The following is a 25324-nucleotide window of genomic DNA, read 5'->3' as shown; positions in this document are numbered from 1 at the left end:
CAGTGTTTTTTTGTTTTGGTAATAGTTGGTGTGCTTGCTTGTATCTTTTCGTGGTAAACAACTTTTTACTGCATTTTCAGATTCTTGCCTGCTTAACGGACAGAGTGTCAGGAAATTGTCTGGCAATGTGTGTGCAATTGTAAAAATAAACCATCGATCTGGTTAACAGATGTAAGCAGATCAATGGCTTCCATTAGTTTTTGTTTGTACAAGGGGGCGAACCCGAACTCCAATTTGGCTGATGAACATATTCGCGTCTTATTCTCTCCAACGCTCAATCCCACTTGCCAACTGTCAAAACAAACTACCACTGTCTCCCTCTCAATTCGTTGTTGGTGTCATTCCCATTCTCATTCTCATTCTCTCTCTCTCATTTCAAGAAATTTTTCCGAAGCTTCTTGGAATCTTTCATACATTCGAAACTATTAAAGCTTAAAATGGAAGAATGATTTGAACTCAGCTTCATTAACCTTAGAGCAATAATAAACTAGATGGCGATAGAGCACAAATGTTGCGAAACAGGGTTCTTCATTTACATTGTAATCATTATTTTATTGGTTATATTTGCTGGTTTAATGTCTGGACTCACTTTAGGTCTCATGTCCTTGAGTATTGTTGATCTTGAAGTTTTAGCTAAATCTGGAACTCCTAATGATCGTAAACATGCAGGTACGTATAGCAATGCCAATCTCAATTGAGTTTTATTTTATTATTGTTTTCATGTGCCGTCAAATCGTCAATCATATTAATTGTTGCATCATAAGAAAATAAGTTCCTAGGACTGCTTCGGTCTTTGCCATTTGGTTTCGAGACTTCGAGTTGGATGTATCGAATTTTGTTAACTATATAGCACATAGCACATACTTGATGGTCAAGAATAACCAATACAATTTTATTTGCTTTGAGACTTGAGTTGGATGTACCAAATTTTCAATCCACTTCCTATATATTCTTTAGGAAGTGCTCGTCTCCATTTAAATTCTTCAAGAACCAACATTTAGTTGAATCGTGAGGTCACACAATTACAGAACAAATTAAACTTTGCTCACCTCCTTAGTGTATAGGTGCAATATTCTCGAATGATCTACACACCAGATATGGTAGAAGACTAGGCAAATCCTTAGGTAAATATTTCTAGAGATGTGGTAGATGTAAATATTTCTGGAGATGTATACACACCTACCACACGTGGTGGAAGGTGCTTAGGTGAGACTTGAGAGTACTTGCTCCAAGCGCTTATGAATGAACTTCCACTCCCCCATTTATGTATTTGTTTGACTAGTGTAGTCAATAAAAGCCTCAGTGGGAAGTAGAACTACAGATTCCAAATGTCTGCTAATACAAATTTTACGTCATTTCTTTTTCTTGATTATTCTTTTTCAGCAAAGATAATGCCTGTGGTAAAAAATCAGCATTTGTTGCTTTGCACCCTTCTTATTTGCAATGCTATTGCCATGGAGGTAAGTTTTCTCTAGGGCGCTTCTTATTTCTTTCTCTTAAACGGACATATTGTATAGTGCCTTAAGCAGCTTATATAGTGTCTTGCACAACTTATATAGTGTCGTATGTTAAACAAGTTAATAAGCGTAAATTAAAAAGTTGTTCAAGACATTATATAAGTTGTTCAAGACACTATAGAAGCTGCCCACGAACATGTCCGTTTAAGAGAAAGCCTGGCTTATCTAGAGAAAAATGAAAAATATTTCTCTGTCAGGCACTCCCAGTTTTCCTTGATGGTATAGTTACAGCTTGGGTTGCTATATTGATTTCAGTGACGTTGATACTGCTTGTTGGCGAGGTGAGATACCCTGATTGACTGATGAACTTCCTGCACCTTTTGATGGGTCTACACACCTAATTATACATGTTCCATATTTTCTATGAACAGATCATACCACAATCTATCTGTTCACGATATGGTTTGGCAATAGGTTCATCCCTGGCTCCATTCGTTCGTGTACTTGTTTGGGTTTGCTATCCTATTGCATACCCCATAAGTAAGGTGGTATTCTGCTTGTTTTCTTGCATGACGACTTTTCCATGTGTTTTTGTATAAGTTGTTAAAATGATAGGCAGGTAGCCATAAATTGATTTACCAAAGAAAAGAACCCCATATTGTTATTTGGATATTCATCACAGCAAAGGCCTTAAATGGCCTGTATTTTCTAATTTTTCAGCTACTGGACTATCTGTTGGGGAATGGGCATGTAGCACTCTTCCGAAGAGCTGAACTGAAAACACTTGTTGATCTGCATGGTAATGCGGTGAGTTTTTCTTCTATTGCTCGACTCCTATGAAATTGTCATCTATGTCTGCATTAAAACTTCATATCAGAATATAAATTGATGTAGTTCAGAATAGTTGTGCATGTGTACGTCCATTATGCCTGTGGTTAATCAAAAAAATTCTATTGATAGGCAATATACTTGCTTTCTTTCAGTGTCATGAGGAGTCCTACTGGGATTTATGTTAGAATTTGATATTGACATATTTACGCACAAAGGTTTCCTTGTTCTGCGTATCAATATCCAAAAAATTGCATAACTTATGTTGGAAGAGAGACAGAGAGTAATTGTAAATCGTTGTTGGCTTGACATTCCTACTGCCTTTTCATTTCATCTACTTGCCATATTCTTCTTTGACTTGGATGCAGGCTGGAAAGGGTGGAGAACTAACTCATGATGAAACCACTATTATAGCTGGAGCGCTTGAACTTACTCAGAAGACAGCAAAAGATGCCATGCAACCTATATCTGACACTTTTACAATTGATATTAATGCAAAGCTTGACAGGTATGTAAAAACCTGATGAATACAAAGTTACAAACCTTAGGTGAATTGTCTAGGATGAGTGTTCAGTGTTCTTCGTGATAAAATTCACTGCATACTTTTTATGATACAGGGACTTGATGAAGCAAATTTTGGAGAAAGGGCATAGCAGAGTACCTGTTTACTATGAGCAGCATACAAACATAATTGGACTTATATTGGTAATTTTTCAGAGGTTTATAATCTCTTTCTTGAGAACTACAAATTATGTAGTTTTTTATGTATAAGCTGAATATGTTATCTGTATTTTTATTATAATTTTCATTGACAAATCAATCTGATGAAGCTTTTTCCCATATTGGAATGTTATAATACAACTGTACAACGAGCTCACAGGATTGCGCAGTTTCCACTCTAGTTTGCCCAAAAAACCTTTGTTGTCCTTCTAAGTTATGGAGGTTTATAAAATTCAATTATAACTTACTCCAAGATTTGTACTTTCTAAAGCTACACTTGGTGTTTAGTGAAATAATATTTACTCTTTGAAAGAGTATTTACTATGATGCAGACTCTAAACAACAATTTTAAGAATCACATAGACTGATTGGTTCACATATCTGATCAATGTAAGTGAGGTTCTGTTGTACAGACATTGTGTGTTTGATTTATTGGTTATGATTCATATGTTGATCTAACCTCTGGTTCCTTACTGAAGAGGCGGATTGGCGGATCGGACTTGTGGTCTGCCATGAGTTTTATCTGAAGTCTTGTCTTCTGATAATTGTAATATCCTTAAATTTGCTTCAAGAATGCTAACGTCTCATTGCATAAAATGCAGGATTGTTTCTTATTTTTGGTTTTCCTTCTAACATCTCTGGTTTTTTTAAAACCTTAGGTAAAGAATTTGTTAACAATCCATCCTGCAGATGAGGTTCCTATTAAGAATGTCACTATCCGCCATATTCCATGGTATGTCATCTAGCAAAAGTAGATTAATTAACGTTGCATTTTACTGGACAAACCATATTGAAGACAAATGATAGGTGGTTATAGTTAAGCTCCTAGTTTTAATTTTTTATTTGTTTCCTAAAGTTGGAATCTAATCAGGCCATTGAAAGGATATATAGTCTATAGACTGAACTCCGTGTATACAGTTCACCGTCATTATATCAGTTTCATCTTGAGTGTGGTAATATATGTGCTTCTATGTCTAGTTAATCCAGTACTTGAAAGATGTGCCTGTCTGAAATTACTGCTAAATGTCATCCTAGATCACATATTAACTTCTGCATCATCTTACATTCCTTCTTTTACTTCCCCATCTTTAAATTATACATCTGTTTTTCCGGTATGTCCAGTTTTTATGTTTTTTTGGGTTTGTTCAGGCTTGAAAACAGACTTTTTTTCCTAGTTTGAAAAGGTCTTTAGTCTTACTATGGGATCTTGTTGTAAAGAGTCTGCAAGTAGTAATTAGTAGCAAGTAGTGATATTTCCATCCTTGTGCTAGGGTTCCTGAGACGATGCCTCTGTATGACATCTTGAATCAATTTCAGAAAGGAAACAGCCACATGGCTGCTGTCATAAGGTCACAAGACGAACCAGCAGAGATGGCGGAGACCAAGAGCCCAGCTGAAGGTCAGCAGCTACAGGAAAATATTTTCACATCAGATGAGCCTTTTAGTTTGGACTGTGCATTTTAGCCTAATATATTTTCGTTCTGTAGGAAAATCGTATCTTGTTGAAGTGAGGGTGGATACTGAAGGAGAAAGGCATCCGAAAGAGGTCAGAAAGACCAAGAGAAGGCTCCAACAGTGGAAAAGTTTTCCCAGTAGTGATGCAGATGTCCTAAGGACGAGGAGCAAGAAATGGGATAAAGACATCCTATCAATTGATGAGTGCCCACTAGCAAAGCTCGCCAAAGAAGCTATTGGCATAATAACAATGGAAGATGTCATTGAAGAGCTGTTACAGGTATAGGCGTCTAGCTGAATGCTTTTACTAGTGGGATATCTAGTCCGTTTTTATTTTATATGAAACTTAAGCATCACCACTTGACTTTTGGTTTTATTCGGTTGTAGGAGGAAATCTTTGATGAGACGGATCACCATTACGAGAATTCATCACATCAGCTTTCTTGATGATATATTACTGTGATTCGCAGAATCACATTGGACAGACACAACATGAAATAATTCTATTACTTTGGTATACAGAACAACATGAGTTTGGAGAGGTGAAAGCTCAAATGAAGATAAAGGGCTTGTAAGGTGTGACATAGCTGTATAATGCTAATTGCAACTGACCATTATATGTGTACAAGAAGAAATAGAACTACTGTTTCTTTTCTTTTAACATCGATTAACATTTATTTTTCAAAAGATATAAGGAATGATTGGACAGCCAAATATTAGGTTAACACCAAATTTTCACACTTTTCTTTATAAATCCCCATCATACAGTGCCTTGAGCTGCATTAAGCGAATTCCTACCTTCGACACTACTTTTGATCCCTAAAGTTTCCCTTTCACATTTTCGTTATATCCATTGCTCTTAGCTTTCCAAAATGATAGCTGTTTGCATTATTCTTTCACATCTCCATAGCTCTTGCAAATAGGGGCACAGAAAGACATGCGCTGTAGATGCTATATTGGCATGCTATGGGATTACAAATTTATTTATTTTTTTCTCAGTAAGTAAAAATTTGTATTGATGAAAGGTGGTTGGGGGGGTTTACATGAGGAGTTACTTACAGTCTACTCACACAGTAACACTATAAGAACTTAACTAGCTTTCGAACCCGTCCTACGAACGGGTGTCGTTATATTAAATTATTGTAAAAAATATTAGCAACTATGCATAGCTATGAGATATGAAAATTATATTAACCAATCATTCAAATTTCTTGCACCACTCTCTACAAAAATGAAGCATCAAACCTTGATAAAACTCATCGACTTCTTTTTGTTGTTAGGTTTAATAATAAAAGTTTGATTGAAATTTTGTGAGAATGTCTAATGTGACGAAGACAATATTGAAGCTACTTGAATAGCATGACATTCTTAATCATAATAAAAAAATTATGATAAACACTACTTAAAATGAAAAACTATATTTTTCGAGACATTTATTCTCTATACTTATAATACAAACATGTTTTAGGGTTATTAGTTCAATGCATTTGCATTAAGTTTATGATTTTCCATTAATTATTCTTTGAAGTTAGTTCAATGTAGTATATTGCATTCAGTTTTCAATTTATCATTAATTATTCTTTGAGGTTAGTTCAATGCAGTTGCATCAAGTTTTCGATTTCCCGTTAATTATTATTTAAGGTTAGTTCAGTGCAATTGCATCCACTTTATAATTTCCCATTAGTTATTTATTAAGGTTAATTTAGTACAGTTGCATCCAATTTTTTATGTTGAATTAATTAGTCTTTGAGATTAGTTCAATACATTTGCATCAAGGTTCCAATCTCCCGTTAATTACTCTTTGAGATTAGTTCAATACATCTGTATCCAATTTCTGATTTTCCATTATTTATATTTTGAGGTTAGTTGAATGCAGTTGCATCCAATTTTTGATTCCCGTTATTTATTTTTTGAGGTTAGTTCAATGCAGTTGCATCCAATTTCCGATTTCTCATTAATTATTATTTGTGGTTAGTTCAATACATCTGCATCCAATTTTCAATTTCATGTTAATTGTTCTTTGAGGTCAGTTCAATGCATTTGCATCAAGTTTCTGATTTCCGGTTAATTATTCTGTGAGATTAGTTCAATGTATTTGCATCCAGTTTTCGATTTCTCGTTTATTATTTGATAAGATTGCATTTGCATCTAGTTCTCGATTTTCAGTTAATTATTGTTTGAGGTTAGTTCAATGAATTTGCATCTAATTTCTGATTTTCCGTTAATTATTTATTGAGGTTAGTTTAATGCATTTGCATCCAATTTATTATTTATGCTTTAAGATTAGTTCGATGCAATTACATCCGGTTTCTGATTTCTCGTTAACTATTCTTTGAGGTTATTTCAGTGCATATTTGCATTTAGTTTCTGATTTCCCACCAATTATTCTATGAGGTTAGTTCAATGCAGTTACATTTGGTTTTTGATTTTATGTTAATTATATTTTGAGTTTAGTTCAATGCATTTGCATCCAGTTTCTGGTTTCCTATTAATTATTATTTGAGGTTTGTTTAATGTTTAATGCATACCGTTTACGATTTCCCATTAAATATTTTTCAAGAATTTTCATCTATTTTCTAATTTTCCATTAGTTGTTCTCTGGCGTTAGTTTAATGCAATTGCATCCAGTTTTCGATTTCTAGTTAATTACTTTTTGAGTTTAGTTTATTGTATTTACATAAAGTTTTCGATTTCCCGTTAATTACTCTTTGAGCTTAGTTATGTATTTGAATCCAGTTTTCGATTTTCTTTTAATTATCCAATGTAGTGTGTAATACCAACTTCTACTGATCTATCTATAGTGTCCTTCCAAACATGACATAAAAAATAAATTATATTTGATTTATTATGTTGGATCATCAAAGATTATCTAGTTCCCAATTTCCCGTTAATTATTCTTTAAATTATGCATGACTCACTATGTCGAATCTACAAAGATTATCTACGAATGGGTGTTGTTATATTAATTATTCTAAAAAATATTTGCAAATATGCAGAACTATTATATATTAATATTATATTTGTCACTCATCGAAATTTCTTATAACGTGAAAACCTCATCCTCCATTAAAAAAAAAACTCACATTTGATAAAACCCTTAAATTTTATTTTGTTGTTTAATAATTGAAGTTTAATTGAAGTTTTGTGAGATTGCCTAATAAGGCGAAGTTCATATATATTGAAGCTACTTGAATAGCAAGAAGTTACCAATCATACGGAAAGAGATAAGATAAACACAATTTTAAATGCAAAACTATACTTATCGAGACATTCTCACAACATATAATCAAACTATGTTTTGAGGTTAGTTCAATGCATTTGCATCCAGTTTCTGATTTTCCGTTATTTATATTTTGAGGTTAGTTAAATGCAGTTGAATATAATTTCTGATTCCCGTTATTTTTTTTTAGGTTAGTTCAATGCGGTTGCATCTAGTTTCCGATTTCTCGTTAATTATTCTTTACAGTTAGTTCAATACATTTGCATCCAACTTTTAATTCCTTGTTAATTGTTCTTTGAGGTCACCAATGCATTTGTATCCAGTTCGATTTCCAGTTAATTATTCTGTGAGATTAGTTTAATGCATTTGCATACAGTTTTTTATTTCTCGTTTATTATTTGATAAGGTTGCATTTGCATCTAGTTTCTGATTTTCCGTTAATTATTGTTTGATATTAATTTAATGAATTTGCATCAAGTTTCCAATTTCTTGTTAATTATTTATTGAGGTTAGTTCAATGCATTTGTATCTAGTTTATTTTTTAAGATTAGTTCAGTGCAGTTGCAGCCGGTTTTCGATTTTCCGTTAATTATTCTTTAAGATTAATTCCACACATTTGCATCATGTTTCCAATTTATAATTAATTTTTTTTGAGGTTAGTTCAATGCAATTGCATCCAGTTTTTGATTTTCCATTAATTTAATCTTTGAGGGTTAGTTCAATGCATTTGCATCCAGATCCGATTTCCCGACAATTATTTTTTTATATTAGTTTGATGTATTTGCATCCAAGTTTTGATTTCTCGTTAATTATTATTTGAGGTTAGTTTAATGCAGTTGTATCCATATTCCGATTTTCTATTAATTATTTTTTAAGATTAGTTTAATACTTGCATTTGCATCCCTCTTAATTATTTTTTTTTGAGGTTAGTTCAATGCCTTACTTTAATTATTTTTATATATATATATATATATATATATATATATATATATATATATATGCATTTGCATCCGGATCCCATTTATATATATATATATATATATATATATATATATATATATATATATATATATATATATATATTTGCATCCAGTGTTGAAAAATTATATATAATATTTATAAATTTTATAAATTTAATTGGAATATGTCGTAATTATTGTGGCTAAAATTGTGGTTTTGGAATCCTTAATTATGAATAAATATTTAAATCCCATTGTGATGGCGCATCAAATCGAAAGGGTTTTAGGAAAATCATTTTCAGTGGAAACTATTGTTTTTAGCAATTTAGTTTTTTGTCTCATATTTTTTTTTCGTAATTAGTTATATTGTTTTTAAAAAGTTGGAGACCGTGTGACACTCTAGATGGGATTATTTTTTCATAATTAGTTATAGTATTTAAGAAAAGTTAGAGACTCTCTAAAACTTTATATGAGATTGTTTTTTTATTTATATCATATTTTTTTTTTATAAATAGTAATAGAGTTTAGAAAAAACTGGAGTTCCTGCAAGTGTTTCAAAAAAATAGATTGGCAAGGGTATAACTATAATATATATATATCTAAAGAATTGGAATATGTCATAATTATTGTGGCCGTAATTGTGATTTTTTGAATCCTTAACTGAATAAATGTCTAAATCACATAGTGGATGGAACATCAAATCGAAAGTGTTTCAGGAAAATCGTTTTCGGTGGAAATTATTGTTTTTAAACTCTAGATGAGATTGTTTTTTTTCGTAATTAGCTATAGTGTTTAGGAAAAGTTAGAGAGTCTGTGAAACTCTATATGGGATTGTTTCCTTATTTATATCATACTTTTTTATATTTAGTAATAGAGTTTAGGAAAAACTGGAGTCTCTATGAGGGTAATCTAAGGATAAAGATAAATATTTGTTTTCTAGAGGGTAGAACTCTAATATATATATAAATCCTATTTTGTCTCCTACTTTTTCTTAATTAGCTATGACACGTGGACACTCTAGAAACGCTTCCTCAATTGAAGAGGGTAGAGCTATAATATATATATAAAGACAAAACCTATAATAAACATGTTCTGGAAAAACAACTTGATCATTGTCATGCAAACTGACCGAGTACTTTGCCAATTGATCTGCTGTGAAATTGGCTTCTCTCCAAACTGGAGTCAATTTGCAGTAGTCTAAAAGATTTATGCATCTCTGCCATCTCTGCTTCATACGCCAAGGTACACTTGAAGTTCCAAAAGCATTAACCACCGATGTCGAGTCTGATTCCACCCATACCTTCCTCAAATTTCTCTTAATAGCATACTCCACCGCCTCTAGAATTGCTAAACATTCAGCTATGAAATTCGTCTGATGGCCAATATTCCTGCAAAGACACACTAGGAACACACATTCATAATTTCTAAAGCACACACCATAGCCTGAAGGGCCAGGATTACCACAAGAAGCCCCATCGACATTAACTTTTATGATATCACCCTCGGGTGGGTACCATTTGCAATCCTTGATCCTAAGGTGCCCTCCCTAGCTTGTCTTGCAAACCCCAATTCTTCAAGATACGAGACTCACTACCCCTTCTTTTCATCTGACCTATAGCAAGGCAGTAAGAGAATTGGATATTAGTCCTCAATTGTGCTTTTCTTTGACATAGACTCAGCTGTTCCCCTTCAAAGATGCATCGATTTCTACTTCTCCAGTTGATGACTATGCCTGCTAATACCGTCGACACCCACAACTGCTTAACGAGAGAACCGCTTTTCTATGTAGCCTAAGTGCCTCCGAAAAATTTGTAAAATTGCCATTACATCCAAACTGAAATCCAGCCCATTCCCATAACTTTTTTGCCTTTGTACAATCCCACAAAATATGTTGGAGTGTATCAGCCGCATTACATCCCATGTAGCATCTGGAAACTAGTTTAACACCTCTTTTTTGGAGAGACTGATTACAAATTTACAAGTAGCTGATAAAAAGAAAATGCAATTGGGTAGCTACTGGAATACTAGTAGCTCGGGCTGATACTGAAGCCTGGTTTGGGGATGAAGAATTGGAGTAACGAGCCAAACTTCCATATGCAGAGTGCAGGAGCACCTATCGTTGTTGCAGAAGCCATTCCGTTTAGTGAGTTCAAAAGATCCATAGGAATCAAATCTCCTGTTGTCAGAAGCAATCCAGTTAAAAACTTTGTAATTGAACTTTTGGATGAAATTCTAGTGAGAGCTTATATACTTGTGGGGTGGGGGTGGAATGTCCCAGTTTTAAGCAAATTCAAAGTGTTTTTTGGCGTGAATTTTCCATAACATCTCTAAGACCAACAAAACTACAAATTTTGAAATGAGAAGAGGTTTAGGAGATATAAGCTAACGGCATAGGCCAGCAGGACAAAATCTCAATATGCCCGCAGCAGCCTCTTCTACGACAACGTCGCAATTGTAACCAAGTCACTGCATGGAGCATACACACAAACAAATGAGGAACCAAGCTTAGCAACCGAAATTGAATTTTGTTATTCAAATCTTGTATATTCACTACACTTAAAATCTTACAAGCATAAGAAATTACTAGAACTGCTGACTCATAACAGTCTGTTTAGATATTCTCTTTCTTCTTGTCTGTAAGTTTATAACCTCTTTCCTTGCTGGTTTCTTGGAATACATTTTTCAACTCTCCAACCTAACCTTCTCCAATCACCCTCATCGGCACCCTCATTAAACTATCTGTTCAGCTTTAGGGATGGTGGTTTTTCTTGCCCAAGAACAATCTCATAGGCATACTCGAAAAAAAGTAGAAGCATAACAGAAACCACTAGCAATGCCGACTCGTGTGCTTATGTTTAGATTTCCGCTCTTTCTTTTTCTTATTTGCATCTTTCTCCTCTTTCCTGGCTTGTTTCTTGGAATGCTTTCTCCATCTCTCCACCTTTACCTTCTTCATCTCCTTCCAATCGTCCTCGTCGGCACCACCATCAAAAGATCTATTGGACTTCAGCGAAGGTGGTTTTTCTGGCCCAAGCACGCGCCCCCTCCTATATTCCCCATCTCCTACATCAGGGCTCACTGATAGCCTGGTCCTGGAATCCAAACTCGGACATGGAAGGTAAGGACCTGGTTCATCCATCCTTGGTCCCACCCCACCTCTGCCACGTTTTACCCTGTTTCCAATAAAAGTTCCATACATGTCAATAGACACACAAACACACACACCCACACACACAAAATAGCCAAATAGCAAGGTTTCTCATAATTTAAACACCCACACACAAGAAATACTTAATTGAAAAAAGAGAGATGGTAAAAACCTTTTGTGTAGAAATTGTTCAACCTCATTGTCCTGCAAGCCACCATCATCACTAGAGTAGGAATTGACAACTTCAATTTTACTTGGAGCAGCATTGTGACTAGTGTGTTCCTTTTGCCCTGAACTAGTGCATGTCTGCAAAACATTATGTTCTCTGTGCCCTGAACTAGTACTTCTAGAAGAGTCACTGAGGTTCCTGTGGCTCATCTTCTCCTTAGAAGTTCCTCTTAGTTTATGATCCAGCTCTCTCTCCTTCTTCCGAACTCGCCACAGTTCATTTACTTCCGCAACTCGATTAGCTGAAGGAAACCAAACAAAGCATATAAGTTGAACAACCAAGTAAACTAAATGATGTGCAGAAGTGAGGGTAAGCTTATATTATTAGGAAAGGGCAGTTTCTGATGGCTCCCTGAATTGACGACTGCTACTGCTTGCCCAGAATCATAATTAGATTTTGCAAATCAAAGCACAGATGTTATCATATCCAAGGAATAACTCCCACCAGAAGATAACAAAAAGAAAAAAATGTCTTTCACATATTATTAAAGGAGAATAATCTACCTCATAAACATTCATTCATAGTCAAAGTAAAACTAAAATTATTCCCTCCCACCTCTCCCAAAAATCCAATCATTCCACAATTAAACAACGTGTAACTCATTAGTATATGGACTTTTATGACATAGATAAATGTTTTTCAAGTAACTGCAATGAGAAGAGAGTCATCCAACAGAGTTTCAACCAATTCGGCAAGTGCAAGTTTTATATGTGGGCCACTAGGTCTGTCTTCGTCATCCGGTAAACATATGATAAAGCAAGGCTACATCAAGTTTTGTCATACTACATTTTTTCAAAATCCACAGGATAAAACAGGACTTAAAAAATATAGTTTAGTCAGACGCGTGGTGCTAACCTTGTTGCACCCCAAGAACAGTTGCTGTAAGGAAGCGTGCATTAGGTCTAAACCGTTCATTCCGCTCACGAAGATATGCATGTGCGCCTTCTTTATCAGCCTGGCGCCGCAGTTCAGCCGCCTCTTTCATTAGTATTTTAGCTATCCGATTCTCCGTTTCTAAATCCATTCCTATGCAAATAATCCACTCTACAAATAAGCAAACAACACCACAACGAGTTTCGCATTACAACATTGTTTAAAGTATCATTGAATATGTGGAATAACTGAAATCAAAATCACACCAATGTCTGTAAAAAATGATGAAACCTGAATACCTAACAACTCAAAAGTAGGATTTCACAGCAATACTTTTTTTTATCAATTTCACACAATTCAATATAATACATAAATTTCATGGAAATTACTTAAAAACCCAAACTTTACTAGTTCTACCATCAAAATTAAGAGTGGGTGTGTTTCAAATTACCAAATTAGACATACAGTGTACTTTAATTCTAACCCTAACCCCGAAATTAGATTCATATAACTTTTTGAACAAATTACAATACAGCCCTGGAAAAAGGGAGGGAAAAATTAATATGAAATTGTAAAAGAGAATATAAAGGAGAGCCGAGATTGAGAAAAAGAAACTAACCTTTGTAGATGGTGTAAAGATTGAAGAATTGAGATTGAGGAAGAAGAGAGAATGATCAAGAGAGATAAAAAGGGATGGTGCCAAATGCCGTGAAATATCGGGGAATTAATTACGAAACATGACGAATATTTCATCGTACTGAATTTAGATAATTTACAAGTACCTCCCTGATGTCACTGAAATTACATAATCAAACCAGTCTCAAATTTAAACACTTTTCATCAAACATCATGTCACTTTTCATAACTTGGAAGGAAGGTTTCAAAGATTTTAAAAAAACCGGTTGCGAAACAAAACGATGGTTGGCGCTTATCTTCAGGGCTGGGCTGGGTTTCCGAACAAACATTTACAACAACTAGCAAGATGCACGTGCTATGCACGCGATGTTAAGTAAAACGTGCCGAAAAGTGTAAACATAATTTTACTTCACCATTTTTTATTAATTTCCAAATTGGGGTGTTTGGAAGCTAGCAAATTTTGAGAGAAAGCACTCAATAAATTTTTATAGGAGAGTGTGTACGTATGTGTGTTGTGTCTTGGACTGACAATAATTAGACCACCTAATTAAACGGGAAACTTGATTCTACTCACGTGTTGTGACAAAGTATGAAACTTCAGGAACTCTCGATTAACAAAATGCTAATTGATTTTGGATGAAGTATAGTAAATAAAAAATAGTTATAGAAAGGCATAAAGCAAGGTACGTACAGATTCAAGTATGAATGAGATTTACAGATGAATATCCAACAAATGTTCATACCGTGGTTGGTCCTCAGAATGCAGAGGCCCCACTCTCCAGTTGCGGTGTGCTAACTCTATCCCATCGATGGGGGACTTCAGACTGAGAGTTCACAAATGCGTTATTGTTTTAAATAAGTGATCACCCATTATGTTGGCTCTCCATGTGAGCTTTAATAGCGTAAGGGAAACCTGTCCAATAGACACATCTTTTGTTGGTGCTAGAGAAACCAAATGAGGTCCAAAGATTACATCGAATCGGTACACTTTCATCTCTAGTTTGAACACGACTCAAAAGATTCGCATACATGAAAGTTTCACAACTATCAAACAGAGCCTATGAGTAGCAATTACCTTAGATTATAATTTATAAAAAATCCATGATTTTAACACCCTTCAAATTTTACAATCAAATTTTTCTTAGGATAGGATCTTCTCGCCTCTACATAAAATCTTTTAATTCCAAATCTGACCATACCAAATGTAGTCTCCAAATAACAATGGAAATCAATTGCCAACAATTCTTACATTTGTAAACATATTTTTATAGGGTTAAAGTTTCAGTTTTGGTGTTCTCTTAGTGTGTGTGTGTGTTGATATTTATGTAGTCGACTTAGGAGATCACCCTCACAAAGTCATTGGTGGTCATTCCTCAACTATTGGAATATTGATACAACACAGGGTGTAATCGCCTCATTGAATGTAATATGTCTAGATCATAGATACATTCTAAAGATCCACCACTTCGCCTAGTCCTTTTTGAGGGAACCCGCACCCACACCCATGAAGGCATATGGGATTTGAGTTGTGAAGTGTCGACGTAACCGACATCTTGTATGCGAGGTTTCGTTCCTTGGGTGGTGGGATCACTATATCCATTGGAATGGACATGGGCTCTTCTCCGAAACTTACCCCCGCCTCGATCCCGGGACCTCGCTTAGCGATCATCCCCACTCATAGGTCTAGCAATGTTTAACATTGATAACTAAGATCATTCGGACCTTATTAATTTTAAAATTGGTACCAAGAATTTAAAGAAACCATCAACCATTCTAACCGTCCATAGAAAACCTTAAACCAAAGCAATCCATCGCTTATTTGGTTCTCTTAGTCTCCCTGATTCACTGTAAGTATGGCACACATATCTGAAAACACCCCAGATGAACTAAATTGTATATGTAGTAAGAAGGATTTAAATATGGATGTCCTTTAGACAACAATGATGCCAGCAAGGATGATAACAATAGCATTAGGAGACTATACTTGCATATGTCCAGCTGTATCTACAATAACTACATCTGAACCAATGCGAGTAGCCTCCTGGATGGCTTCCTTTGCTACAACAGCAGGATCTTTCTCGTATCCCTTCTCAAAAATAGGAATCTGCCAACATATCAGTATAACATCACTTTATATAATCTACATTGCACCGTACATAAAGCTGAACGATTCAGCCAAACTGGTGTCTGACTCACATACCTGGAGCCTACGTGCATGAGTCCTAAGCTGCTCGACAGCTCCAGACCGGAAAGTATCACAAACAGCCATCATGACACTGACATCATGTTGTCGAAAGATAGCAAAAGTATTAGCAGGTCTCCCACAATCAGGTGATCTCAAAACCGGTCAAGGAAACAACTTTAACCTTTGCAAGATTGGTGGACTTTCCAACTCCATTGACACCAACAAAAACAACAACATATGGTTTCTTTTATAATGATTTGCATGTTGTTGCACTGTCCTACGATGTATTTGCACCCAATCATCGCCTAACAAATCCATTGGCTCTGACCTGGAAAAGGAAAAAGCTTTATCTCTAGTAAATTATATATCCTTAGTCTACTAATTCCAACTGCCAGGGCCTGGCTTAGACCTTCTCACAGATCTGACCATATAGTGTCGGTAAAAAGTTTAAGTAAGTTTAAGATTTTGTACTTGTACTACAGTAACACACAAACAGAATTAACAATATAACAAATAACAAATAACAAACAGTGGAATGCAGAGCAATATCCTTACGGCACAAAATAGGCTGGTGACTAAAGGAAAATATATAAGTCAACTACGTAAGATCTAACGCACAACCCTTGCTGTCTTTTTTCGGCAGTTACAACAGTGGTTCAAAATTCAAATACTGGAGATCCTAAAAGAGTAGAAACTGAGCACATCAGTAGCAGTCTTTTCCAAGTTAACAATTTCTTTAGTAATGCTGTATGCATGTAAGATATTTACATAGTTTATACTGTAGGTGTTGATGAAGGGGTTGAGAACCCAGGCAGGTAAATTCTTCGGGTTTAAACATCAGCAACTTGAGAACTCCGAATCCCCCAAAAATACCGCGGCTTCAACTTCTTGTTGATGGTCAGAACAACCAACCCAATCGTGACTCACAAGTTGCACAAATGGCGATTGTCCAAGCATACCTGCAACAATATGCTACTTGCATTTTTCACTTGAACACGGCAAAATGAATCTCCAAATAATAAATATCCTCAGTTCAAAGTAAATAGCCTTCTTGAATTCTGCTCTTTTTCTTTATACATATATTTCTAATAATATCAGCTAGTTAGTCCCAACTATTTCAACTTGTGATATTCATATGATACTACCCCTCATGAGTTCACTGAACTATGCGAATAATTTACTTGAGCACCAATTTTTGAGTTATGAAAAAATGACGACACAAAAAAAATTAAATGTAGAATGAGTACAAAGAAATTAAATGTAGAATGAGTACCTTCAAATTGTGATATACTTCCACCCCCATCTTCATTGCCTCTTTGAAAGAGGAGGCTCCCACTGGAAGGATCATGAACTCCTGAAATTGAAGACCAAGTCAAAGTCAGAACTTAGAAACTCACAAGAATAATGAAATTTCTTCAATATGAAAAAGATTTGGATTGACAAAGTCATTACCTGCATCGCAAGCTTGTTAAAATTCCACCAAAATGAAACTTAATAGATAATACTATACCCACACCCACACACACACAAAACACGCATACACACATAAGAGAACCTTCATTGGTCCATCAATGTTATCCAGTTGTTACCTTTGAGAAGTAAGCAACAATGTTTTTGCCTCCGTATTTCATCCGTTGAACCAAAGAGCAAGCAAGATTGTATCCCAGCTCAAAGCTTCTATCTGCTTTGACCTTAAAGCTTAATCCATCATTCCTTGAACTTCGGATGCTCTTCCAAATGGATACCAAACATGCAACAATGTTGACTTCTAAAGACACGATCTTAAAACTTCAAGTCTTTGATAGACATCCATACACGATCCATTCTTCCTAAACGATATAGAACCCGAAGTCTCTAACAACATAGTAGCGGATGTTTGCTCCCTCGAGAATGCATACACTCCGAGCTTCATCCAACTTGTTTTGTTTCCAGACAAAAAGATGCCTACTTAGATAAAAAAAAAAAAAAAATTGTTCAAATCTAATAGATATATATAGGCCAAGTCATTATCAAGGACACATTTCACAATTAAAAACACCAAACAATCCAGTTTTCTCCATGGATGATTCATATTCACAAAAATACAGTTAAATCTGAAACTCATGTAACTATAGACCAAAAAATCCATACAGTTAATCCTTATAGATTATTGTTATTACCTTATAGAAATTGAAGTCGTTGAGAGTAGAGGGTAGATTTTGAATGGTGGAAAGAGCCTTATCATAATCATCCACCTTAATCAACCCCACAATTTTACAACGCAAAGCGTCAACGTCACCAGGAATAATACCAAGAACTGTAAAATAAAATAAAATAAATTAATAGTCCAAGAAAAATATAAAATTGTAAAAAGATTAATTAATATAAAAATACCTTGATCCAAACTTTAACCGCTTGTTCAAATCAGATCTATGGATATGTCGATTGAGGGTAGAGAAAAGATCTTCGGGTGAAGGCATTGAACAAAGGTAATAAAGTTCTCAGATATCAAGAACCACGATAATGATGAAATTTTTCTCAAGTCCTTCTTTAGTTCTCGCTTCGATCTAACCGAATTGGAAGCATAAAGCAAAACCAAGATCGAAAAAGTTCATGGAGAAAAGAGGGAAGTTGAAAGAACTTCAAGATTAATGGTAGTTAAGTGGGTATTAATGGTATTTAAGTGGGTATTAATGGCAAGGTAACACCGCGTACATGTCAATATAGGCGTGGATTTGGGTTTTTGCCCTGAATTTACATAAAACTCCTTTGTCTGTGTGTTGTAATTGAAGGGTATAAATAGAAATAAAAAATTAAATAACGAAATAGTCCTTTTTGAAGACATTGAATAATATTTTTTTGTATTTAATTAGGGGTATTAGGTGGTAGAAAAAAGGCTGGTCTAATTTAAAAGGCCAGGTTAATTATGGTGTATTTTACTAATAGAGATATTTCTACAAAATACTATGTTGTTAAATGACTCCCCAAGTGCATCGATATGCCTAGAAGGGGGGATACATGCATATCCAATCCAAATTTTATTTTATTTTCCAGTTTGTCATGTCATTTCATCACTATGCACTTTAAGCGTTAATCAGCAACAAATCACTCCAAGACCTTATAATGATTAATCATAATAATCATAATTAATCAGGGATTAATCATAAACTAATCATAGATAAAAAGTTTAATTAATATATAGGAAATAAAACATATTTTTAACTAAATAATGAAAAACATTCTTTAAAAGAATTAATAAGAGTGGGCTATAGTATAATAAAGGCCAAGGATCTTCTCCAGCTCCAAAAGAGAGTGAGGATAGTATTTGGGAACACTATGTAAGGTCAGATGACAAGACTATAGATATGTCAATTTTGAGTGGTTCTATGACTTCTATCAGTACAACTCAAAAAAGCTCCAACCATGCAAATGTTTCAGAATGGTTTGCGGTGACTGTCCCTACACATTCACCTTTACCTCAATGACGATCTACGCCTGGAATTGCTGGGGTATTAGTTCCACCACGGCGATTCAACATATAAAGGACCAGATGAAGGTGCTGGGAGTGGATATAGTGTGTTTGTCTGAAACTAAGGCAAATAGTAAGCGTATATTGGCTGTAAGTAAGATGCTAAATCTTGGGGTGTTATTTTTCTGTACCTACTGAAGGTTTAAGTGGTGGAATTGCAATCATGTGGAAAGAAAAAGTGGACTTTAAATTTTTTGGGGCTACTAAGAACCAAATAACAGGTAAAGTTTCAAACTATTACAACAATGCTCCCTTTTTCTTCTCTTTTGTGTATGGGGACCCTGTTCCTTGCCATAGAGGAAGGGTTTGGGCTGAATTGAGGGAAATTGCTCCCCTAGTGCCAGGTCCATGGTGCCTTTTTGGGGATTTTAATGTCATTTCTTGTTTAAATGAGAAAGTGGGAGGCCGTAGCATTTTGACCAAGTACATGATGGAATTCAATAGTTTGATCAATGATCTGGGGTTGGTGGATTTAGGGTTCAAGGGACCAAAATTCACATGGAACAATAATAGAACTCCAGGTGCACATGTATTGGAAATATTGGATCATGTTATGCCCACCCCCCCAATGGCTGACCTGTTTCCCACATGCATATGTTAGGATTGTAGCAAATGCTTTTTTGACCATTTAGCATTGCATATTTCTCTTACCAGTCCTGAGGATAGATGTTTCAAATCTTTTAGATTCTTTAGCATGTGGTTATCATATATTTCTTGTAAACCATGTATTGATGATGCTTGGAAGTTTGTTATGCATGATATGCCTGATATAAATGTGCTAAATAGATTGCATGTTACTAAAGATAATATATCTTAATGGAACAAGAATGTCTTTGGGAACATCTTTCAGAATATTAAAAAAAAACCTAGAGAAAGCTAGAAAATGTTTTATCAAAGCCTTTTACCACAAATAATCATAATAAGCTAGGCTAAGGCTCTCAAAGCCCACCTGCTTGAGTGGTATGTGAAAGAAGAATCCTACTGGAAGCAGAAATCAACAACTCATTAGATAAAGGAGGGGGGGGGGGATACTAGATTTTTCCACCTCTTTACCATATATAGGAGGAGGAAAAACAGGATTAAAAGAATAAAAGACAATGATGGTATTTGGCATTATGGTAAAACTGATGTAGGTGAGATTGTGAATGAGTATTTTTTTAATATTTTTTCTTCTGATTGCCCTGATGTCAATAACAACATTTTGGATCTATTTCACCTTGTTATTTCTGATAGAGAAAATGAACTTCTCATTGCTATTCCATCTTATGATGACATATGGCAAGTGGTGAGGAAGTTTGGAAAGCTCAAGACTCCTAGGCCTGATGGTTTTCAAAGAGTTTTTTATCATGACTGCTGGGATATTATAGGAGACTGCATCACTGCTTTTGTTCAAGATTTTTTTGCTTCTGGTAAGCTGAATCCTAGTTTCAATGAAACTTTTATAGCTTTAATCCTTAAGGTGTCAAATCCTGACCACATGTCTAAGTTCAAGCTTATTAGCTTGTGCAACTTTAGTTACAAGATTATCTCTAAGATCCTGGCTAATAGACTTAAATATTATATAAATAAGATTGTGTCCCCCTTCCAAGGAGCCTTCATAAAGGGGAGGAGCATAGGAGATAACATTAGTCTGGCATGTGAGGCTTTTCATAACATGAAAAATATGAAAGAAAAAAAAAATGGATGGCTTTAAAAATGGATATGGCAAAAGCCTATGATATGGTGGAGTGGTCCTTCCTTGATGGCATCTTTGAAAAACTGGGTTTTAGTGAACTTTGGAGAAACTTGATTTTACAATGGCTTACAACTGTTTCTTTCAAGGTTTTACTTAATGGATCCCCTCTTGAAAAAATCATTCTTGAAAGAGGGCTGAGACAGGGAGATCTTCTATCCCCTTACCTGTTTATTTGGGTTTCTGAGGCCTTATCAAGGATGCTAGCAAAAGCTGAGAATAGGGGAGAGATTCAGGGAATCAAAATAAAGAGAAACTCTCCTGCTATCACTCATCTTTTGTATGCAGATGATTTGATTATCTTCTCCAGAGCTACTCCTGAAGATAGTAGCCACTTAAATACTATCTTACAAGAGTATTGTGATGCCTCTGGTCAGCTGATTAACTATGAAAAATCTAGCATTTTCTTTAGTAGAAATGTTCAATTTAGAGTTAAGTTTAAGCAGAAAAGGTTCTGGAGAATAAAGTTGTTTGATCCTAAGGGCAAATACCTTGGGGCCCCAATCATGTTGTCTAGAAAAAAAACTTAGGATTTTGACTATCTTGTGGATAAGGTGCATGACAAGATGGGATGGAAAGCTAAGGTGCTTTCCCAAGCAGGAAGAGCAACTCTCATACAAGCTGTGGCTCATGCTACCCCTCTCTATGCCATGTCTACTTATTTTCTCCCTGTCTCCACATGTGACAAGATAGACAAAGCCTGCAGAGATTTTTTCTTGAATGGTTCATATACTTCTAATAGTGTCCACACTGTTGGGTGGGGGCACCTGTGCAAACTTAAACAAATAGGAGGTTTAGGGTTTCGAAAAGCTAGAGATATGAATATTGCTATGCTTGTCAAACTACCTTGGAAAGCTGCTACTGACTTAGAGTCTTTATGGACAAAAGTCTTTACAAGTATATATAGAAAAAACTGGATTAGGGATGTGCTCAACCCTCCTGGGAAAGCATCCTACTTCTTGAAAGGAGTCCACAAGGTGTTTAATCTCATATGGGGGTCTCATTTGAAATATTGGAAATGGTTTAACCACTTCAATAATCCATGACCCCTGGCTTTGCAAAGATGGTAGACCTATCACTCTTCAAAAACTGAGAGTTGACCACCCAGAACTTGAATCTTATCATGTGGTTGACCTGTTTCTCACTAGTGGAAATGGTTGTGATATTGATAAACTGAACCATATGTTCCCACCTCTTATTAGCCAGAAACAAGAGGTGGGGGTGAGACCAATTGGTGCTCAAAAAGATAAGATTAAATGGTATGGGGATGGTAAAGGGGTTTTTACTGTGAAGATTGCCCTTGAACTTAGTAGGCGTACTACTCTCTTCACCTTGAGCTTTGTCTTGGTGCTTCCTCTTTCCCTTAGCACTTGATCCTTCCACAACATTGGCCTTTGCCACCATGGGATCCTTGCCCTTCTTCTCAGATAGGCGGTTATCTTCTTATATCCTTAGACGGATAATCAGTTCTTCAAGATTCATATCTTTGCATTTATGCTTAAGATAGTTCTTAAAATCCTTCCAAGATGGTGGTAATTCTCAATCATAGCAGCCACTTGGAAAGATTCTCCTAGGGTTATTCCTTCAGCAATGACATCATGGAGGATTACTTGAAGTTCTTGGACTTGGCTTATGATGGTCTTACTATCCGTCATTTTGAAATCAAGAAATCTACCAACTATGAATTTCTTTATTCCAGCATCTTCACTCTTGTATTTCTTGTCCAACGAATCCCAAAGTTCCTTAGCAGTCTTGAACACAATATACACATTGTATAATGAGTCAGCCAACCCACTAAGGACATAATTTCTACACAAGAAATCAGCATGAAACCAAGGATCCTTGGCCAAAACCTTCTCCTTGTCGGTTTCATCAGGGCTTATATCAGGAGCCTTATCCTATAGAAACCTTGCCAAGTTCAGGGTGGTCAGATAGAAGAGCATTTTCTGTTGCCAGCGCTTGAAATCAGTTCCATTAAACTTTTCAGGCTTCTCCCTATGAGGAACAGAATGGGAAACAGCAGGAGTAACTGGTGGTGTTGCCATATTTTGAAATACAACTACACTTTGTTATTCCCTTAAACCAAAAAAGAGAAGAAAATAGAAACAAATTCTGTTCAGTAAAGAAGAAGAAGAAAAAGAAATCTGTCTTAAGTTGTTAGGAATATACAACTTAATTGTACTTACTCTTTACCAATTACCAAACTATACAAACCTTTTGTCTTGTAAGTGTCTTGTACTTCTTAATTAAATCCGAGCATAGTATAGATACACTATGTCCTTAAGACAGATTTCCCCCCTCACGGTGCTTGAAGGTTGATGGGAAACTGTCTCCCAAGATAGAACATATTTCCTTCTATAGAAAGCTAGCACTTCAATTCTATAGAATCAGCGAACACAACATAATATTTGACTAAGAACAGAGGGAGAAGAGAAAGATCAAAACTCTGTGATCTGGTGTGTATTTCTCTCCAAATTCATCCACTATTTATAGGTGAGTGGTGCCTCTTCGAAACAACATAGTGACTCTTGGGAAAAAGTAAACAACTTTTTGAAAAGTCACATGTTTCGAAAAGACACACCATTTCGGCATAAATCACTATTTCAAACCAATGCCTATTTCTAAATGTCACACCTTTTTGGCATAATGCACTGTTTTGAACAAGTGCATCCTTTTGAAAAGGTTTTTCTCACTTTACGTACTGTTTCAAGAAAAACCCATTTCATCTCAAGTGGGCACTACACCAAAACAGGACATCCCTAACAGTCAGAAACCGTTACTAAAAATATTTGTAACGGTTTTTATGCGTCATAGTTTGGGCGTTGCTAATTCGTTATTAATATTCGTAACGGTTTATAACCGTTACATAATTATTTATTGTAACGGTTTCTAACCGTTACTAAAATATTTACTAACGGTTTTCTTTGCTCAATTGTATTACTCTTTAGCAACGGTTTTATAAAATTAGTAACGTTTTTTGGTGTTACTCTTTTTTAACATCAGTAACGGTTTTATAACATTAGTAACGCTTTTTTATGTTACTCTTTTTTAACATCAATAACGGTTTTATAAAAATAGTAACACTTTTTTGTGTTACTCTTTTCTAACATTAGTAACAGTTTTATAAAGTTAGTAACGCTTTTTTATGTTACTCTTTTCTAACATTAGTAACGCTTTTATAAAGTTAGTAACGCTTTTTTGTGTTACTCTTTTCTAACATTAGTAACACTTTTATAAAATTAGTAATGGTTTTTTGTGTTACTTATTGCAAAGCTTAGTAATGGTGAAGAACCGTTACAAAACTATTTCATATGTAAAAAAAAAAAATCCCCCAAAACCACCCCCCCCCCCCTTTTGGGAGACTACTTAACTTGCATAAAGATGCCCCCACTTATTGGGTATTTTACAATCATCCATAATATAAACAAGAAATCTTACAAGTACATCCAATCATATAATCTTTTATTAAAATAACATCACCAAAACGTCTTTCATAAATAGGACTTGCCACTTAATGAAATACACACGCTTTTCCAAATCAATGGGACTTGTCCTTAAACTCAAGCTCTCATATCATTTGTACAAAACTAGCACCTTCAAGAGTTGTAAGCATCGGGGGGATGACTTTGGGATGGTATCATCGAAAAAGTCCCTTTCATCCTATACACCAATAGAAATAAATAAAAGGAGTCGAAAGCAAGAGAAAACAAATATGTATATATAGATATATACTTATATCCTATTCTTAAGTAGTAGCTCCTTATACTCAAACTACGGGATTCAGAAAACAGAGTATGGTAGCATAATTCTTAAGTAGCAGTATGTTTTGTCCCTTCCAAGAGATCGGAAAGTTCAGTATTTATTTTCACTGGTCCAACAACCAAACTCACAAAAAATGTGGCAACAGGGTCTCATACTCCTAACAATATGAGCAATTCAAACTCCAATAAACCGTTCCACTTGAGCAGCCTTCAAAGATCCTACTTTTGACACTGTTTTTGTGCCTTCCGAAAAAATATTTGACGCAAGGAGGTGTTCTCTCGCCTCATATACAACCCTACAGACTCTATTAAATCCATGGGAAGAGTAAGAGAACAGTTCTATTGATTATTACTAAAGAAGCTCATGGAGTCCAAAAAAAGCTATATGCTGAAGATTACTGACTACTACTAGTGTGTATCTACGGGTATGATCATACTATTTGCAACAATTCTTTAAGGTTAAATAGCTAAACAACTGCTAAGATATACTGACAGATAACAAACGTCGGACAACATACTTTTGCAAACATACTACATGCATCCTTTTATGCACACGCAGATGCAATATGACAATTGAGATATTTATATTCAATCTAAAGGACATTAACCACTC

At 35.2% G+C, this 25324-nt stretch overlaps 3 protein-coding genes and 1 long non-coding RNA gene across 4 annotated transcripts; 1 reads left to right on the top strand and 3 right to left on the bottom strand.

Annotated features, from left to right (window-relative positions):
• Positions 1–124: 124 nt before the first annotated feature.
• Positions 125–5174, top strand: LOC147491186 (DUF21 domain-containing protein At2g14520-like). The gene is made up of 11 exons (XM_086564701.1): positions 125–669; positions 1384–1460; positions 1715–1798; positions 1889–2002; positions 2178–2264; positions 2654–2793; positions 2903–2990; positions 3665–3738; positions 4277–4404; positions 4493–4740; positions 4848–5174. The coding sequence occupies exons 1-11, from the start codon at positions 492–494 to the stop codon at positions 4905–4907; spliced, it is 1278 nt and encodes a 425-aa protein (XP_086420827.1). The 5' UTR covers positions 125–491; the 3' UTR covers positions 4908–5174.
• A 5970-nt stretch (positions 5175–11144) lies between these two features.
• LOC147491185 (G patch domain protein) lies at positions 11145–13640 on the bottom strand. The gene is made up of 4 exons (XM_086566541.1): positions 13509–13640; positions 12872–13060; positions 11960–12257; positions 11145–11812 (listed from the first exon to the last, which is right to left on the bottom strand). The coding sequence occupies exons 2-4, from the start codon at positions 13038–13040 to the stop codon at positions 11467–11469; spliced, it is 813 nt and encodes a 270-aa protein (XP_086422667.1). The 5' UTR covers positions 13041–13060; positions 13509–13640; the 3' UTR covers positions 11145–11466.
• Positions 13641–15349: 1709 nt separating this feature from the next.
• On the bottom strand, positions 15350–16039 carry LOC147491184 (uncharacterized). The gene is made up of 3 exons (XM_086569183.1): positions 15892–16039; positions 15726–15801; positions 15350–15629 (listed from the first exon to the last, which is right to left on the bottom strand). The coding sequence occupies exons 1-3, from the start codon at positions 16026–16028 to the stop codon at positions 15504–15506; spliced, it is 339 nt and encodes a 112-aa protein (XP_086425309.1). The 5' UTR covers positions 16029–16039; the 3' UTR covers positions 15350–15503.
• Positions 16040–16612: 573 nt separating this feature from the next.
• LOC147491183 (uncharacterized) lies at positions 16613–17406 on the bottom strand. Its single transcript, XR_015199803.1, has 3 exons — positions 17300–17406; positions 16984–17064; positions 16613–16669 (listed from the first exon to the last, which is right to left on the bottom strand). It is a non-coding gene; the product is annotated as an uncharacterized LOC147491183 (long non-coding RNA).
• Between the last annotated feature and the right edge of the window lie 7918 nt (positions 17407–25324).

Source organism: Coptis chinensis, chromosome 6 (assembly GCF_015680905.1).
Source record: "Coptis chinensis isolate HL-2020 chromosome 6, ASM1568090v1, whole genome shotgun sequence".
Lineage (NCBI taxonomy): Eukaryota > Viridiplantae > Streptophyta > Magnoliopsida > Ranunculales > Ranunculaceae > Coptis > Coptis chinensis.
Note: the sequence above shows the minus strand (reverse complement) of the source record. Positions and strands in the feature narration are given on the sequence as shown.